The sequence below is a fragment of the Aquarana catesbeiana genome, linkage group LG01, assembly GCF_042186555.1.
Source record: "Aquarana catesbeiana isolate 2022-GZ linkage group LG01, ASM4218655v1, whole genome shotgun sequence".
Classification (NCBI taxonomy): domain Eukaryota; kingdom Metazoa; phylum Chordata; class Amphibia; order Anura; family Ranidae; genus Aquarana; species Aquarana catesbeiana.
In genome coordinates, this window is record NC_133324.1 from 614006815 (window position 1) to 614021740 (window position 14926).

The 14926-nt window shown below is 45.0% G+C and overlaps 1 protein-coding gene across 8 annotated transcripts in view; it reads right to left on the reverse strand.

The window, feature by feature from the left end:
• Positions 1-14926, reverse strand: part of PTPN13 (protein tyrosine phosphatase non-receptor type 13) — a 457782-nt gene that overhangs the window by 177379 nt on the left and 265477 nt on the right. For all 8 annotated transcript variants that reach the window (XM_073599969.1, XM_073599986.1, XM_073599976.1 and 5 more), the window contains 2 exons: positions 6787-6961; positions 4634-4787 (listed from right to left, as the gene is read on the reverse strand). In XM_073599969.1, coding sequence (XP_073456070.1) covers positions 4634-4787; positions 6787-6961 — 329 coding nt within the window. The remainder of the gene's footprint in view (positions 1-4633; positions 4788-6786; positions 6962-14926) is intronic.

Sequence of the window (14926 nt, forward strand, 5' to 3'; positions counted from 1 at the left end):
TACATCACAGACAAGGAGGTACTTGGAGGATACAGGACAGGAAGTTTTCCTACTCCTCAGGCTGCACAGTAGCTCATACTGTGAAAGTGAAATACCTCCTTGTGGGGTGAATAATAGCGGTGAGTGTGTTTCTTATGGGGCACTGTTTTCTAAGAAGCACAGAACAATTTGAAGGAGCACATTGTCACTTTACTATCAGACTTTTTTTTTATACAGCAGGGTTTAAGGACGGTATATGCATGTTTCTGAGCCCAGTTTCACAGCAATACTATATACCAGTCATATATGTTGTATTTTTTGGCACAGAAATGTTACTTTGAATTGCAGATTTTTCACAGGGTTGTGGATTTTACACAGGAAAAGTTAGCGCTTTTCTATTTGTTCTTTAATTTTTATTTTTCATTCTATTTTTGTTTGAATGCACATAGCTTCTAACAGTGTGCATTATAAATAAGCGATCAGAAAGTTTACACAGTAGGATATCCTTTACATTTCTTATTTTTTGCACTTTTTGCATTATACGCACCCCTGGTATACACACCCTTCAAGTATCTAGAGGTGGCAAATTACCTCTTAATAAGCGCAGTGCCATATCTATCCTTACCCTTTTTTCACATTTTTCTAAATTTACCTTAGGGTAGATAGAGGCTGCAGCTCTTCATATATTTTACATTTAACTTTCATTTGTACCATAAGTGCGGGAGTCAAATCTTTCATATCTTTTGTTCCAAGCCGATAGAATACTGTTTTGCAACAGTCTTGAATGAAATTGGGCATAGGGAATAGCTTCGAATGAAGCCCCCATTTACCCTAGCAACCTCATACGAAGGCGAATGGAGGGATCCTTTTTTCCCCTTGACCACACGGACCAGATCTCTTATAGCCCTGACCTTCATCTGAGGCAAAAAGACCTTTTCTAGGACTGTGTCTATGACCAGACCCAAGTATTCTAGCCTCCTTACTGGCCGTAAGGCTGACTTCTCTAGGTTGAGAATCCAACCCAGATGCTTCAATTATCTGACCGTGCTGGACACACTGCAGTCTACCGTGAAACCGACTGATCTATAAGCAGCAGGTCGTCTAGGTATGCCATTACTGATATACTCTGGACCCGTAATCTTGCTAATACCGGGGCCAAAATCTTTGTGAACACCAGGTGGGCAGTGGCTAACCTGAAGGGCAAGGCCACAAAGTAAAAATTACGCTGTTCTACCTCGAATCGCATAAATTTTTGGTGCGAGGGGTAGATTGGCACATGCAGATATGTATCATTGATGTCTATTGATGCTAGAAATTCTCCTCCTCTCAGAGAGGACACGACTGACCAGATTGACTCCATACGAAATGAGCGGATGGTTAGGAATTGATTTAGATCTTTGAGATCTAGAATGGGTCTGATATCTCCATTCGGTTTTGGCACAGTGAAGAGATTTGAATAAAACCCCATACCCTGCTCCTTTGTTGGAACTTCTGTAATCACACCTTGTGATGTCAACCGGTCCAGTGCCTGGAACAAAGACCCTCTTTTTAATGGGTGGCTGGGAACATTCGATCTTAGAAATCGAAATGGTGGTAACTTCCGAAACTCTAGCTTGTAGCCTAGAGATACTGTGAAGATGGCCCATCTGTCCTGGATCTCGTCCCGCCAAGCTCCCGAAAACTGCAGAAGCCTTCCCCCACTAGAGTGAGTGGGGGCGCCCCTTCATAAGGAGGCCTTAGGACTCTGCTTTGTATGCTTCTGCCCCCAGGGCTTCTTCTGGCCTTGTGCTTGACCTTGAGGCATACCTCTTTAACCCGACGGCGGAGGCTGTCGACACTGCCTGGAGGCTGTAGAATCTGGTGCTGGGGAAGAACTTTTAAATGAAGGATGCTTACTCCTTCTTTTAACCGGTAAAAGGGTACTCTTACCACCTGAAATTTTTTGGATATACTTATCCAAGTCATCTCCGAACAACCATTCCCCATGAAAAGGAAAACTTGCCAATAGCTCTTTGCATGGCGACGCAGCTGACCAATGCTTCAACCAGAGAATTCTGCGCATATGCACAGATAAGAGGGCAAAGTGTGACACCTGTTGAATAGAATCTTTAAGGGCGTCCACCGCAAAACATAAGGCCCCTGGCAGCTCCGCTAACTTGCGGGCTGCTTCCCCTTGAGTAGGGACACTTTTATTGACCTGCTTGAGCTGGTCTCTTAAGGATTGACAAACCCCTATCGCTGCTACTGCAGGCCGTACTGCTGACCCAGCTATAGAAAAAGAAGCTTTAAGTAAAGATTCCAGCTTCTTGTCGGCTGGATCTTTGAAAACCTGAACATTGTCTACTGGACAAGTTAGGCTCCTATTTACAGAGGAAATAAGAGCATCCACTGCTGGCAAACTCCACTTTTTAGTGAATTTTTCCTCCACTGGATAAAGAAGAGAAAATGCCTATCTGGGTAATCCCAGTTTGCACATATCAATTGCTCCAGCAGTGGGTGTAAAGGGAAAGCATGCAGGCCCTGTGAAGGCCTCAAAGAACCCAAGGAAGAACAGGGGGCCTCAGCCACTTCCACTGGGGGAAATTTAAAAGCCGAACGGACCAATTCCGTAAGGGCTTGGACCAGCAGCTTTTGGGATTGCGAGGCTGAGAAGGACTCCTCTGAGACTGAGTCCTCAGAAGAGGAGTCATCTGCCTGCCCCTCTTCCCGGTCACCCAATGGCACCTCAATGTCATCTGCCCATTCTTGTTCCAAAACTGGAAGATCACGAGGGGGAGAAGGGGACCTTTCACGTTTTTTCCCAGACTGGGAGACAGACGTGATTATGTTGGCTATTTTTCCCTCCAACCCAGCTAATGATGAAGCCAAATCGTCCTTGGTGACGTATGCAGAGTCTGAAATGTTGGATGTAGCCACTATGCCTGATAGCCTTAATGACTCAGACTGGGCAGTTGCACCTGGTCTTTCAGGGGAGGATAGTACTGTGGAAGCATGACTAGGATCCTCAGATCTGGACAGCATCGCTCTTGCGCTCCTCCCTGCTGTATTCCCACCTTTCTTTTGGGAAGACATAGTCCTAAGCACAAAATGCAGAGGTACTCACAATATGCATCCACTGCTGAGCTGTAGTCCAGCAAAAAATGCCGCCATCACTGCTCAGCCTAATGGCCCGTAGACGTGGCTTTAAATGCCTGTATCCACACCTATACAGCACTTACATGCCCCAGTATACTCTGTGTCCCTCCGTCAGCCACCAGACTCATCACAGAGTCGCAAACTTTATGGCCCACGCCGTGCACGCTCGCTCCCCACATGCACGCAGGCCGCCTAAGCCACGCCCCCTACATCCTGCAGTGGCCTATTTCCAGCTGACCTTTGCGCGCGTGGATGAGGCGGTCCCGTCTAACGGGATAGCTCGGGGGGCTCAGTACTGTGGGCAGATGCCGGCCGCCCCGCTCCCCCCTGTCGGACCCAGCCTCTGGGGGAGGGCTGTGTGCCTGTGGGTAGAAGGAGGGAGGTCCCAGGGAACTGGCAACCAGGATGAGGGGTAATGCTGTCTCCAAAGGAGCGCTGTACACAGAAAAAAAAAACAAGCATGACAAGCAGGTATGTTAAATACACCATCTAGTGGTGAAAAACAGGCAAGGCATTCGCTAGTCAGAAGAAATCCTTTGAAGTGAACCAAATGTGTTCCTTTCCCAGGTTTTTTTTTTTTTTTTTTTTTTTTAAACTTACCATTCCCGCCGCAGGGTTTGCTGGGAAACACACAGCCAGACCCAATCTTCACCCCTTCACCTCCTTCCCAAGAGGCTTGAGTACCATCCATTTTTGGCTAACAGCTTTTTCGAATAGATCCGATTGAAGTCCATAATTCCTAATAGAACCGTCCAGACTTCCAAGTATGCTCCAAGAGCACATGTAATCCATGACCATCACCTTGAAGACACTGGCGAAAAAACTGAGGTGCTTCCTGTATGGGAAGGGTTATATAGAGGGGGACTTCCTGTCTTTGGGTGTGCCAGTGTCCATTCACCTATAGGTGGCGTATAACCCAAATAGTAATTATTATGGCTGCTCTGTGTCCCGTGACATACGATAAAAAAATTATTTCACATGAGCATTTACAGGCTATTTGTGCAGAGAGACAGCTGTAGTGAACTTGGGGCTGTTCTGCAGAGGTGAGACCTCATGGTGAGCTGTACATGAGAGTGCAGAAAAGAAATGTGAAAATGGTGGGAAGAGATAAGCTGTGGATGGGGGTGCAGAGGTAAGTTGTGGAATGGGAGTGTAAACTGTGGATGAGGGGTGTGCAGAGTGGCTCAGCAATGTACAATACACACTCCTGTGTGTTATGCACTGCTGATTCCAGTACTCTGTGTTACACATTCCTGAAACTTGCTCTGCGTGCAAAACACAGTTCTGAGCCTTGACCACACCCATTATTTGGCCACAGTTTACTACTCTTTCCTAAGAAATGGCAGGATTGGGGGCAAGATTGGGGTGGAGGTGGTGGGGTTGGGACAGGAAGTTGACTGGGAATGGTGGGTTCCTGCACTTATTCTCTAAGAAAAAAAGTCCTGAGCATACCTAAATGAACCTTTATAGCTTAAACAGTACTATTTTATAATTGGACTTATCACATAAAATGCCTTACTGGATAAGACTGACATCATCGACAAAAAATTTTATCCTGAAATACAAGGAGAAATTGATTGCAGATTTTCCTCTCTTCTTTGTATCTTCTTTCCAACCATCTGGAGCAACTTTTGACAGTTTCAGGTCAAGATCAATAAAGAAGAACTCATTTTCTAAAAAGATATAAACAGTCGTTGATTACATATTTCGGGGGAATAAATTAGTTTTCCAGCACCTAGAGGTGCAAGCAGCAGTGACAATTATTATCTGCATACCCCAAAGTCAGACCATTCTGAACCAGAAAAACTCTGCCAATTCCTTGTTGTAAGGGAGCTTGCCCGCCCCTTCCACCAGCCAGTAAGAAATTAGGGAGGTGTGTTTTTTTGTTGGGGTGGGGAGAGCTGGGAAAATGTGGAGGGGGAAGGGCAAGCTATTACACTATTCAGAAGAGTCAGAGCTTTGGCTGGTCATAAAAGCCTGCAAGACACAATACAAAATTATGTATCTCCTTTTTATGATCTAAGTGCAAAAATACAGGTATGGATAGAACGCTAATCCATTGGATCTTGAGGCTGCTTCCTTAATGACATACTAGCACACTACATGCAATCTTCCATCTTAAATTAACCATCCAACCAAATGATCCCTCTTAGGGCTGGTTCACACCATATGTGCATGAAACCACATAGGAACTGATGGGAAAACTGTGCAGATTTCACTTGCAGAGACATGAATACATCTGTTTACATCAGTTTTCATGTACATTTCAGTGAGGGACATATAAAACAATAAAACCTACAGAAGTTCGAACATTTATTCATTATTTTCAAAATATTATTTAGGTTGAGGCTCCACTTTAAAATGCGTATAGGTTGACGTGCTCACACTAAGGCCCCTTTCACACTGGGGTGGTGGGGGCGTCGGCGGTAAAACAGCGCTATTTTTAGCGCTGTTTTACCGTCGTTTTTGCGGCCGTATTCGGCCGCTAGCGGTGCAGTTTTAACCCCCGCTGGCGGCCGAAAAAGGGTTAAAACCGCTCGCATAGCGCCTTCCCCATTGATTTTAATGGGCAGGAGCGGTGAAGGAGCGGTGAATACACCGCTCCTTCACCGCTCCAAAGATGCGGCTTGCAGGAGTTTTTTTCTTCTGCTGCCAGCGCACCGCTTCAGTGTGAAAGCCCTCGGGCTTTCACACTGAACAAACAGCAGCGGCTGTTTTGGGTCGGTTTGCAGGTGGTATTTTTAGCGCAATAACGCCTGCAAACCGCCCCAGTGTGAAAGGGGTCTAAGGAAATTATTTTCTAAAGTTACATCTTGATATTTTTTATATCATTTGTAACAAACCAAAAACAAAACAAAAAACAGGCCAATAGGATTAAAGGAGGGAGACAGGAGAGGGCAAGCTTCAATACAACCAGAAATTTTCTAGCCAGCTGTAGGGGCCTGCACCTTATAATTGCTAGCAGCTTTTGTTCTTAAACTTGTTATAGATTTGCTAAAAGAAAAGTAAAAGAAAAGCCCAATTCTATGCTTAACCAGTACAAAAAAAAGGAAGCGTATATTTACCTAGAATTAATGCACTCCAAACCAGTCACATGATCCTGCAGCTTGGCTCACACCGCACTCAACAATGGCTGCGAGAGATCCGAGAGCCATCACATCACCCATAGCTGTTGTCTGCGATCCCTTCACTCCTCTGCAGCAGTAGCAGCTCACTGACAGGAAAGTGGGAGCTGCGGGATCCTGTGACCAGACCTTTTTATATGCAGGTTAGACTGGATAGTGGGGAACCCTACTGCGCATGTGCAAGGCTCCGCTCCCCTCTCCTACTGACCTGGCGGATGGGGAAGGAGGAGGGAACCTGGGCGGTAACGTCAATAACCGTGGCTGAGGCTTCAGGAAGTGGGAACAGGATACCTGTGAAAGACAGGTATTCGGCCCACAAACCCCCCCCCCCCCCCCCCCAAAAAGGTGCCAAAATGTGGCACCTGAGGGGGAAAGGAGTAAAACAAGTGGAAGTTTTTTTGGGTGGAACTCTGCTGTAAGAAGAACAATTCAGAATATATATGAAGAGAAGCTCCGAACTACCAAACTCCTTCCAATTAAGTGGATGCTCTCATGTTCTTGACTAAAGGCTTACAGCTATGACAATCAGGCCATACAGTACACTCACCTTTCAGCATTGCTAAAGCAAACAAGTGATGCTCAACAAGCCCAATGTGGGCCACAACCATGTCAAATACATCCTTACAGGTAGACTTGTTATCACACGTTAATTCAAGTCTTTGTCCACTAAGGAGAATGATGTTAACCTTTCGACGGGTCTCATCTGTCTTTCCTTTTTTGGCCTAAAAAAAACAAAAAGGAAACTTGCTAACTGAGAAATAAACAAGTACATGAAAACATAAAATACTGTATTAAAAAGTATTGTTTTAGTCTTTTTAGATATAGAAATAAAAGTGATCAGTTTGATATAAAAAATGTTGTGTTAATATTATAAAAATCTTGTGTTTCTACACAGAACACTATATTTGTATGGGAGCAGATATATGTGCTCATTTTATATGCAGGCTCTGCCTCCTGCTTTGCAGCGCTCCACAATTGATGCGTTTTACTGCTCCTTCTAACAATGCAAAGCAGCACACTCACTAAAAACAATGCACTGTATACATAGTCTTATACTGCTATTGTCTGCAATACATGCATATTTCTCTATATTTTATCCTTTAAAAATGCTTCAAGTACCTGTGAAATTCCAGTTTGGCCTGCCAGAAACTCAGTGCGCTTCTTTGTTTCTGTGGGATCTTTCCACACAGTGCCTCTTCTGTGCTGGGATCCCAAGAAGTGTTGTCAGCCCTGCTCAGCTCTTTTCTGATGGAGAACAGAACACTTCCCTCATTCCTCATTTCCGTAACAGTTTTGTAATGCAGCAGAGAAGAACTCATGCAGGCAACACTGTGTGGGATTTCAGTGCAGTAAAGGCAGTGTTGTCAGCTTATATACTTGCATACTTAAAAGAAAAGTATGGATTTAAAAAAAATAAAAATAAAATAAAATAAAAAAAAAACACTCATACTCACCTAGATGGCTGGAGCACCAGTCCCAAGTGCAGCTGTCCCCCAATACATCCAAGAGAGAAAACCACTGATCACTGCGTTTTTGGTCTTCAGCCTGCAGAGAGCTGGTGGCTGTCAGTCACTGACTCTTTACGCTGCCCCTCTAGCACTCACTGGACTGCCAGGGTGTGGAGAGGATGGAAGTGGATGGCTCAGTCTCTCTGCAGCTCGCTGAGGCGCTGAGCCAGCTGGCGGTCCAGGCATCTTGGTGGATCCCGACTGTAAAGTCGCGATCTTACCCGAGCCTGGACCGACTGAGTGACTGTGTTGCGTTTGTTAACCACTTCAGCCCCGGAAGGTTTTACCCCCTTCCTGACCAGAGCACTTTTTACAATTCGGCACTGCGTCGCTTTAACTGCTAATTGCGCGGTCATGCAATGCTGTACCCAAACGAAATTTGCGTCCTTTTCTTCCCACAAATAGAGCTTTCTTTTGATGGTATTTGATCACCTCTGCCGTTTTTATTTTTTGCACTATACACGGAAAAAGACCGAAAATTTTTTTAAAAAATGATATTTTCTACTTTTTGTTCTAAAAAAAATCCAATAAACTCAATTTTAGTCATACATTTAGGCCAAAATGTATTCGGCCACATGTCTTTGGTAGAAAAAATGTCAATAAGTGTATATTTATTGGTTTGCGCAAAAGTTATAGCGCCTACAAACTAGGGTACATTTTCTGGAATTTACACAGCCTTTAATTTATGACTGCCTATGTCGTTTCTTGAGGTGCTAAAATGGCAGGGCAGTACAAAACCCCCCCCAAATGACCCCATTTTGGAAAGTAGACACCCCAAGGAATTTGCTGAGAGGCATGTTGAGCCCATTGAATATTCATTTTTTTTGTCCCAAGTGATTGAATAATGACAAAAAAAAAAAAAAAAAATTACAAAAAGTTGTCACTAAATGATATATTGCTCACACAGACCATGGGCATATGTGGAATTGCACCCCAAAATACATTTAGCTGCTTCTCCTGAGTACGGGGATACCACATGTGTGGGACTTTTTGGGAGCCTAGCCGCGTACGGGGCCCCAAAAACCAATCACTGCCTTCAGGATTTCTAAGGGCGTACATTTTTGATTTTACTCCTCACTACCTATCACAGTTTCGGAGGCCATGGAATGCCCAGGTGGCACAAACCCCCCCCAAATGACCCCATTTTGGAAAGTAGACACCCCAAGCTATTTGCTGAGAGGCATGGTGAGTATTTTGCAGCTCTCATTTGTTTTTGAAAATAAAGAAAGACGAGAAAAAAAAATTTTTTTTTTCTTTTTTCAATTTTCAAAACTTTGTGACAAAAAGTGAGGTCTGCAAAATACTCACTATACCTCTCATCAAATAGCTTGGGGTGTCTACTTTCCAAAATGGGGTTATTTGGGGGGGTTTTTTGCCACCTGGGCATTCCATGGCCTCCGAGACTGTGATAGGCAGTGAAGAGTGAAATCAAAAATTTACGGCCTTAGAAAGCCTGAAGGCGGTGCTTGGTTTTCGGGGTCCCGTACGCGGCTAGGCTCCCAAAAAGTCTCATACATGTGGTATCCCCGTACTCAGGAGAAGCAACAGAATGTATTTTGGGGTGTAATTTCACATATTCCCATGGCATGTTTGAGCAATATATCATTTAGTGACAACTTTGCGCAAAAAAAAAAAAAAAATAAATAAAACATTGTCTCTTTCCCGCAACTTGTGTCACAATATAAAATATTCCATGGACTCGACATGCCTCTCAGCAAATAGCTTGGGGTGTCTACTTTCCAAAATGGGGTCATTTGGGGGGGTTTTGAACTGTCCTGGCATTTTATGCACAACATCTAGAAGCTTATGTCACACATCACCCACTCTTCTAACCACTTGAAGACAAAGCCCTTTCTGACACTTTTTGATTACATAAAAAAATAATTTTTTTTTGCAAGAAAATTACTTTGAACCCCCAAACATTATATATTTTTTTAAAGCAAATGCCCTACAGATTAAAATGGTGGGTGTTTCATTTTTTTTTTTCACACAGTATTTGCGCAGCGATTTTTCAAACGCATTTTTTGGGGAAAAAACACACTTTTTTAAATTTTAATGCACTAAAACACACTATATTGACCAAATGTTTGATGAAATAAAAAAGATGATCTTAGGCCGAGTACATGGATACCAAACATGACATGCTTTAAAATTGCGCAAACGTGCAGTGGCGACAAACTAAATACATTTTTAAAAGCCTTTAAAAGCCTTTACAGGTTACCACTTTAGATTTACAGAGGAGGTCTACTGCTAAAATTACTGCCCTCGATCTGACGTTCGCGGTGATACCTCACATGCATGGTGCAATTGCTGTTTACATTTGACGCCAGACCGACGCTTGCGTTCGCCTTAGCGCGAGAGCAGGGGGGACAGGGGTGCTTTTTTTTTTTTTTTTTTTCTTTATTATTATTATTTTTTTATCTTATTTTTAAACTGTTCCTTTCATTTTTTTTTTTTTTAAATCATTTTTATTGTTATCTCAGGGAATGTAAATATCCCCTATCATAGCAATAGGTAGTGACAGGTACTCTTTTTTGCAAAAATTGGGGTCTATTAGACCCTAGATTTCTCCTCTGCCCTCAAAGCATCTGACCACACCAAGATCGGTGTGATAAAATGCTTTCCCAATTTCCCAATGGCGCTGTTTACATCCGGCGAAATCTAAGTGATAAAATGCTCGTAGCTTCCGGTTTCTTAGGCCATAGAGATGTTTGGAGCCACTCTGGTCTCTGATCAGCTCTATGGTCAGCTGGCTGAATCACCGGCTGCATTCTCAGGTTCCCTGTTGAGACAGGAGAGCCAGAGAAAAACACGGAAGACGTGGGGGGGGGGGGCATTCCCTCCCACTGCTTGTAAAAGCAGTCTAGAGGCTAATTAGCTGCTAGGATTGCTTTTACATGAAAGCCAATCGCTGGCTGAAAAGAATGATACCAAGATGATACCTAAACCTGCAGGCATCATTCTGGTATAACCACTCAAAGTCGTGAATGGCGTACCTGAAGACAAAAAAATGGTTAACAATAAAGCACAGTAAACGGTAAGGTATAAAAAATTGCATATCTGAAAAGCAAGCATGATCAAACATAACAACAATAAAACATTGCAGAATAGAATACAGTAAAAAAGAGCAGAACAATAGAGAGAGAATAGAGAGAGAGAGAAGAATAAAACGACAACTATTTTTTTTTTATTTTATATTTTTGTTTGTGTTTTTTTTTTTTTTTTTTTACACTTTTTTTTTTGTAACTAACTTTTATAACTGTAACCGGTTCCAGGTTCGGGTCTCTCAAAATGCGATGGCATCTTGGGAGACCCTGTGAAAGTGTGCCTAGTCTGTGCAATGCTGTACCCTAAGCTAATACTCAACTAGTGAATGGTAGCGTTCAAAACATTCACCAATGCAAAGACCAGGATTGTCAGGACAGGAGGGACAATAATAGCGGGTGTCACGCCTATATCCGCGCTTGCTGCAGACACAACATCTTTTTTGGGGGGGGTTCGCTGGGTAGGGGTACTCGGGAGGACATAAAGAAAATGCCTCTCATGCAGCCGACTGCATTTGGTTGGGAATGTGAATGGGGGAAGTACGGGCGCTGCAGAAGCGGTGGGTTCCCAATTAGGATTGGCGAATGCAGCAGGAAGGGCACTATGGACACGACGGGCCTGTGTTTGTCTTCTTGGTGGCAGCTGGACACTACTTGTGCTTGCCACCTGACCAGCTTGAACTGCACTTATGGGACTCGCCACGTCACCAAGTGTTACTGCAGTGCTGGTTTGACTACGACCGGGGTGTACTAGGCTGCTGGTGCTTGCCAGTTCACCAAAACGCTACCAAAAAAACTGTTAGCGATCGCAGGGATCAGGCCTGACTCTGCGAACGCTGCAGTTATGCATTTAGTGTTTTGTAAGTGTCAGTGATCGATCGATACTGCACTTGGGTGGGCTGGGCTGGGCTGGGCCGGGCGGAGGGGCAAAACGCAGGTGCTAGCAGGTATCTGGGCTGATCCCGCTAACACTGCGTTTGTGGGAACCCTAAACTGCTGGGGACGCTAGTATAGATCTGATCAGATCAGATATTGATCCGATCAGATACTATACCACTAAGGGAGGTGTACGGTGCGTGCGTGGGTGTTAGCGGTACTGGCGCTAACCTGACGCTGCCTGGGGCTGGTGCTTGCCAGTTCACCAAAACGCTACCAAAAAAACTGTTAGCGATCGCAGGGATCAGGCCTGACTCTGCGAACGCTGCAGTTATGCGTTTAGTGTTTTGTAAGTGTCAGTGATCGATCGATACTGCACTTGGGTGGGCTGGGCCGGGCGGAGGGGCAAAACGCAGGTGCTAGCAGGTATCTGGGCTGATCCCGCTAACACTGCGTTTGTGGGAACCCTAAACTGCTGGGGACGCTAGTATAGATCTGATCAGATATTGATCCGATCAGATACTATACCACTAAGGGAGGTGTATGGTGCGTGCGTGGGTGTTAGCGGTACTGGCGCTAACCTGACGCTGCCTGGGGCTGGTGCTTGCCAGTTCACCAAAACGCTACCAAGAAAACTGTTAGCGATCGCAGGGATCAGGCCTGACTCTGTGAACGCTGCAGTTATGCGTTTAGTGTTTTGTAAGTGACAGTGATCGATCGATACTGCACTTGGGCTGGGCCGGGCGGAGGGGAAGAACGCAGGTGCTAGCGGGTATCTGGGCTGATCCCGCTAACACTGCGTTTTTGGGAACCCTAAACTGCTGGGGACACTAGTATAGATCTGATCGGATCAGATATTGATCCGTACAGATACTATACCACTAAGGGAGGCGTATGCTGCGTGCGTGGGTGTTAGCGGTACTGGCGCTAATCTGACGCTGCCTGGGGCGACGCATATCACCGCCGGGCGATCAGGGGCTAAACCTTTATTCGGTAATAAACGGCGGGTCCCCTGACACTATAAAAAATAAACGAACTAACCAGCGTCACCCGTAACGGTTATACGGTGATCAGTGGTGAAAGGGTTAACTAGGGGGCAATCAAGGGGTTAAAACATTTATTAGATAGTATATGGGGGTCCCTGTCACTATAAAACGCTGACGGCGAACCTAAATATTTACGTTCCTAACTAGCGTCACCAGCGACACTAATACAGCGATCAGAAAAATGATCGCTTAGTGACACTGGTGACAGGGGGTGATCAAGGGGTTAAAACTTTATTAGGGGGGGGTTAGGGGGGTATCCTAGACCTAAAGGGGGGTAATACTCACTGCCCTAACACTGTAACTGTCACAAACTGACACCATGCAGTAATCAGAAAAAAAAAAAAAATACTGCTTGCTGTCAGTTTGTGACAGGGGGGGGGGTGATTGGGGGGGATCGGGGGGCGATCGGGGGGGGGGGATCGGGGTGTAAAGTATGCCTGGCATGTTCTACTGTGTGTGTGTGTTGTGCACTTACATGTCTTCTCTCCTCGGCGCTGGGACGGAAACTGCCAAGCCGAGGAGAGATGACATCACATCCTCTGCCTGTGTGAAACTACACACAGGCAGGGGAGGATTCCGATTGGCTGGGAGCGATCGCGAGGGGGGGGCCACGATCGGATGGTCTCCCCCTCGCCTCCCGACGCTCCCAGTCAAATGCCGACCGCCGCGGGCACCAGGGGGGGGTCCGATTGGACCCCCCGCCCGCGGGAGGCAGATCACGTACAGGTACGTGATTCTGCCTGCCCGTGCCATTCTGCCGACGTATATATACGTTAGGCGGTCGGCAAGTGGTTAAAATATGATTTTTTTATACTAATCAGACATAACATTACATGGGACAATATTACAATAGTAGTTGGTCATAGAAATCAGATTACTGTCAGGTTTTGGCTTGAGTAGATATTTCTCAAACAAATGCTGTTGGATGCAATGGGAACGTAGATACCATTGTTGTATTCAGTTGACAGTTTGAATTGGATATTGTCTCTATAGCTACAGTAAACAGGTAAGAGAGGGTCTCTCAAACTGAAAGAATGACTGTAAGTTGGAAAACAAATTTGTAACAATGGTAAACAAAAGCCCAAATAAAAGGAGCGGTAGAGACTGATAGTGGAGCCCCACTCAACCTGGATTAACACCGAAGGACACTCAAATCTGTAATCAGCGAATAAGAAGGTGCCTGTTCTCCAGGAGCAATGGAGATCATGAACACAGTAACTGGAGCCAAGTAAGTAGTGTATTTATACTGTTACAGACCATAGGCTGTTTATTTGCTACCGTAGGCATTTTGCTTGTTATAGATATCTGTTAGTCTTGTATTGTATTCCTAATATTGTAATAGTTTTGTATGTACAGCATCTTTGTATAGTAAAAGCACATTTACACACTGCTAGATAGACTCATGCAAAACAGTGACGTCAGCTGAAAGCAGGTTTTAGCCCACTGTTGGCTGAAAATAAGTCACAGAAGTGCAGCTTAGGTCTGCTATCAGCATGAGCCACTTCTGACACGTTTTCCTGACACCAAGAAAAATAATGGTGACAGAGGAGGAAGCGTCAGCTGATTGACAGCTTCAACTCTGTTCCTGTGTACTGTGTGAAGGGGGTGTTTGTCCCTTACCTCCATTTAGCTCTCAGAGCTCTCCTCACTGAGCTCTGCAGAGTAACTTCTGTCAAGCTTTAAAAATTCTGGACTTTGAATGGATGTAGATTAGAGAAGACTGCAGACAAACAGGTATAACTTAAAGTGGTTGTAAAGCCTCAAGGTTTTTCACCTTAATGCATTCTATGCATTAAGGTGAAAAACCTTCTGTGCTACAGCTCCTCCCAAGACCATCTCTTTTTCTTACCTGAGCCCGATCCGATCCAGTGATGTGCACGAGCACAGCGGCCCCAGCCTCTGTCTCTAGCCTCATTGCACAGATTGATAGTAGCAAAAGCCATTGGCTCCCGCTGTTGTTAATCAAATCCAGTGACACAGGAGCAGGGCTGAGTCCCGCTGTCTATGTCAATGGACGCAGCAGCAGGACTCGGAAGAAAGCCCACACGGGTGCCCCCAGGAAAAACTTTCTGTAGGGGCACCAGATGTGGAGGAGGAGCTTGTAACGCCGGCGGGGCACCCCAGGGGTAGAGGATTGGGGCTGCTCTGTACAAAACGATTGCACAGAGCAGGTATGTATAGGCATTTTTCTTTTTTTTTTTTTAAAAAGGAGG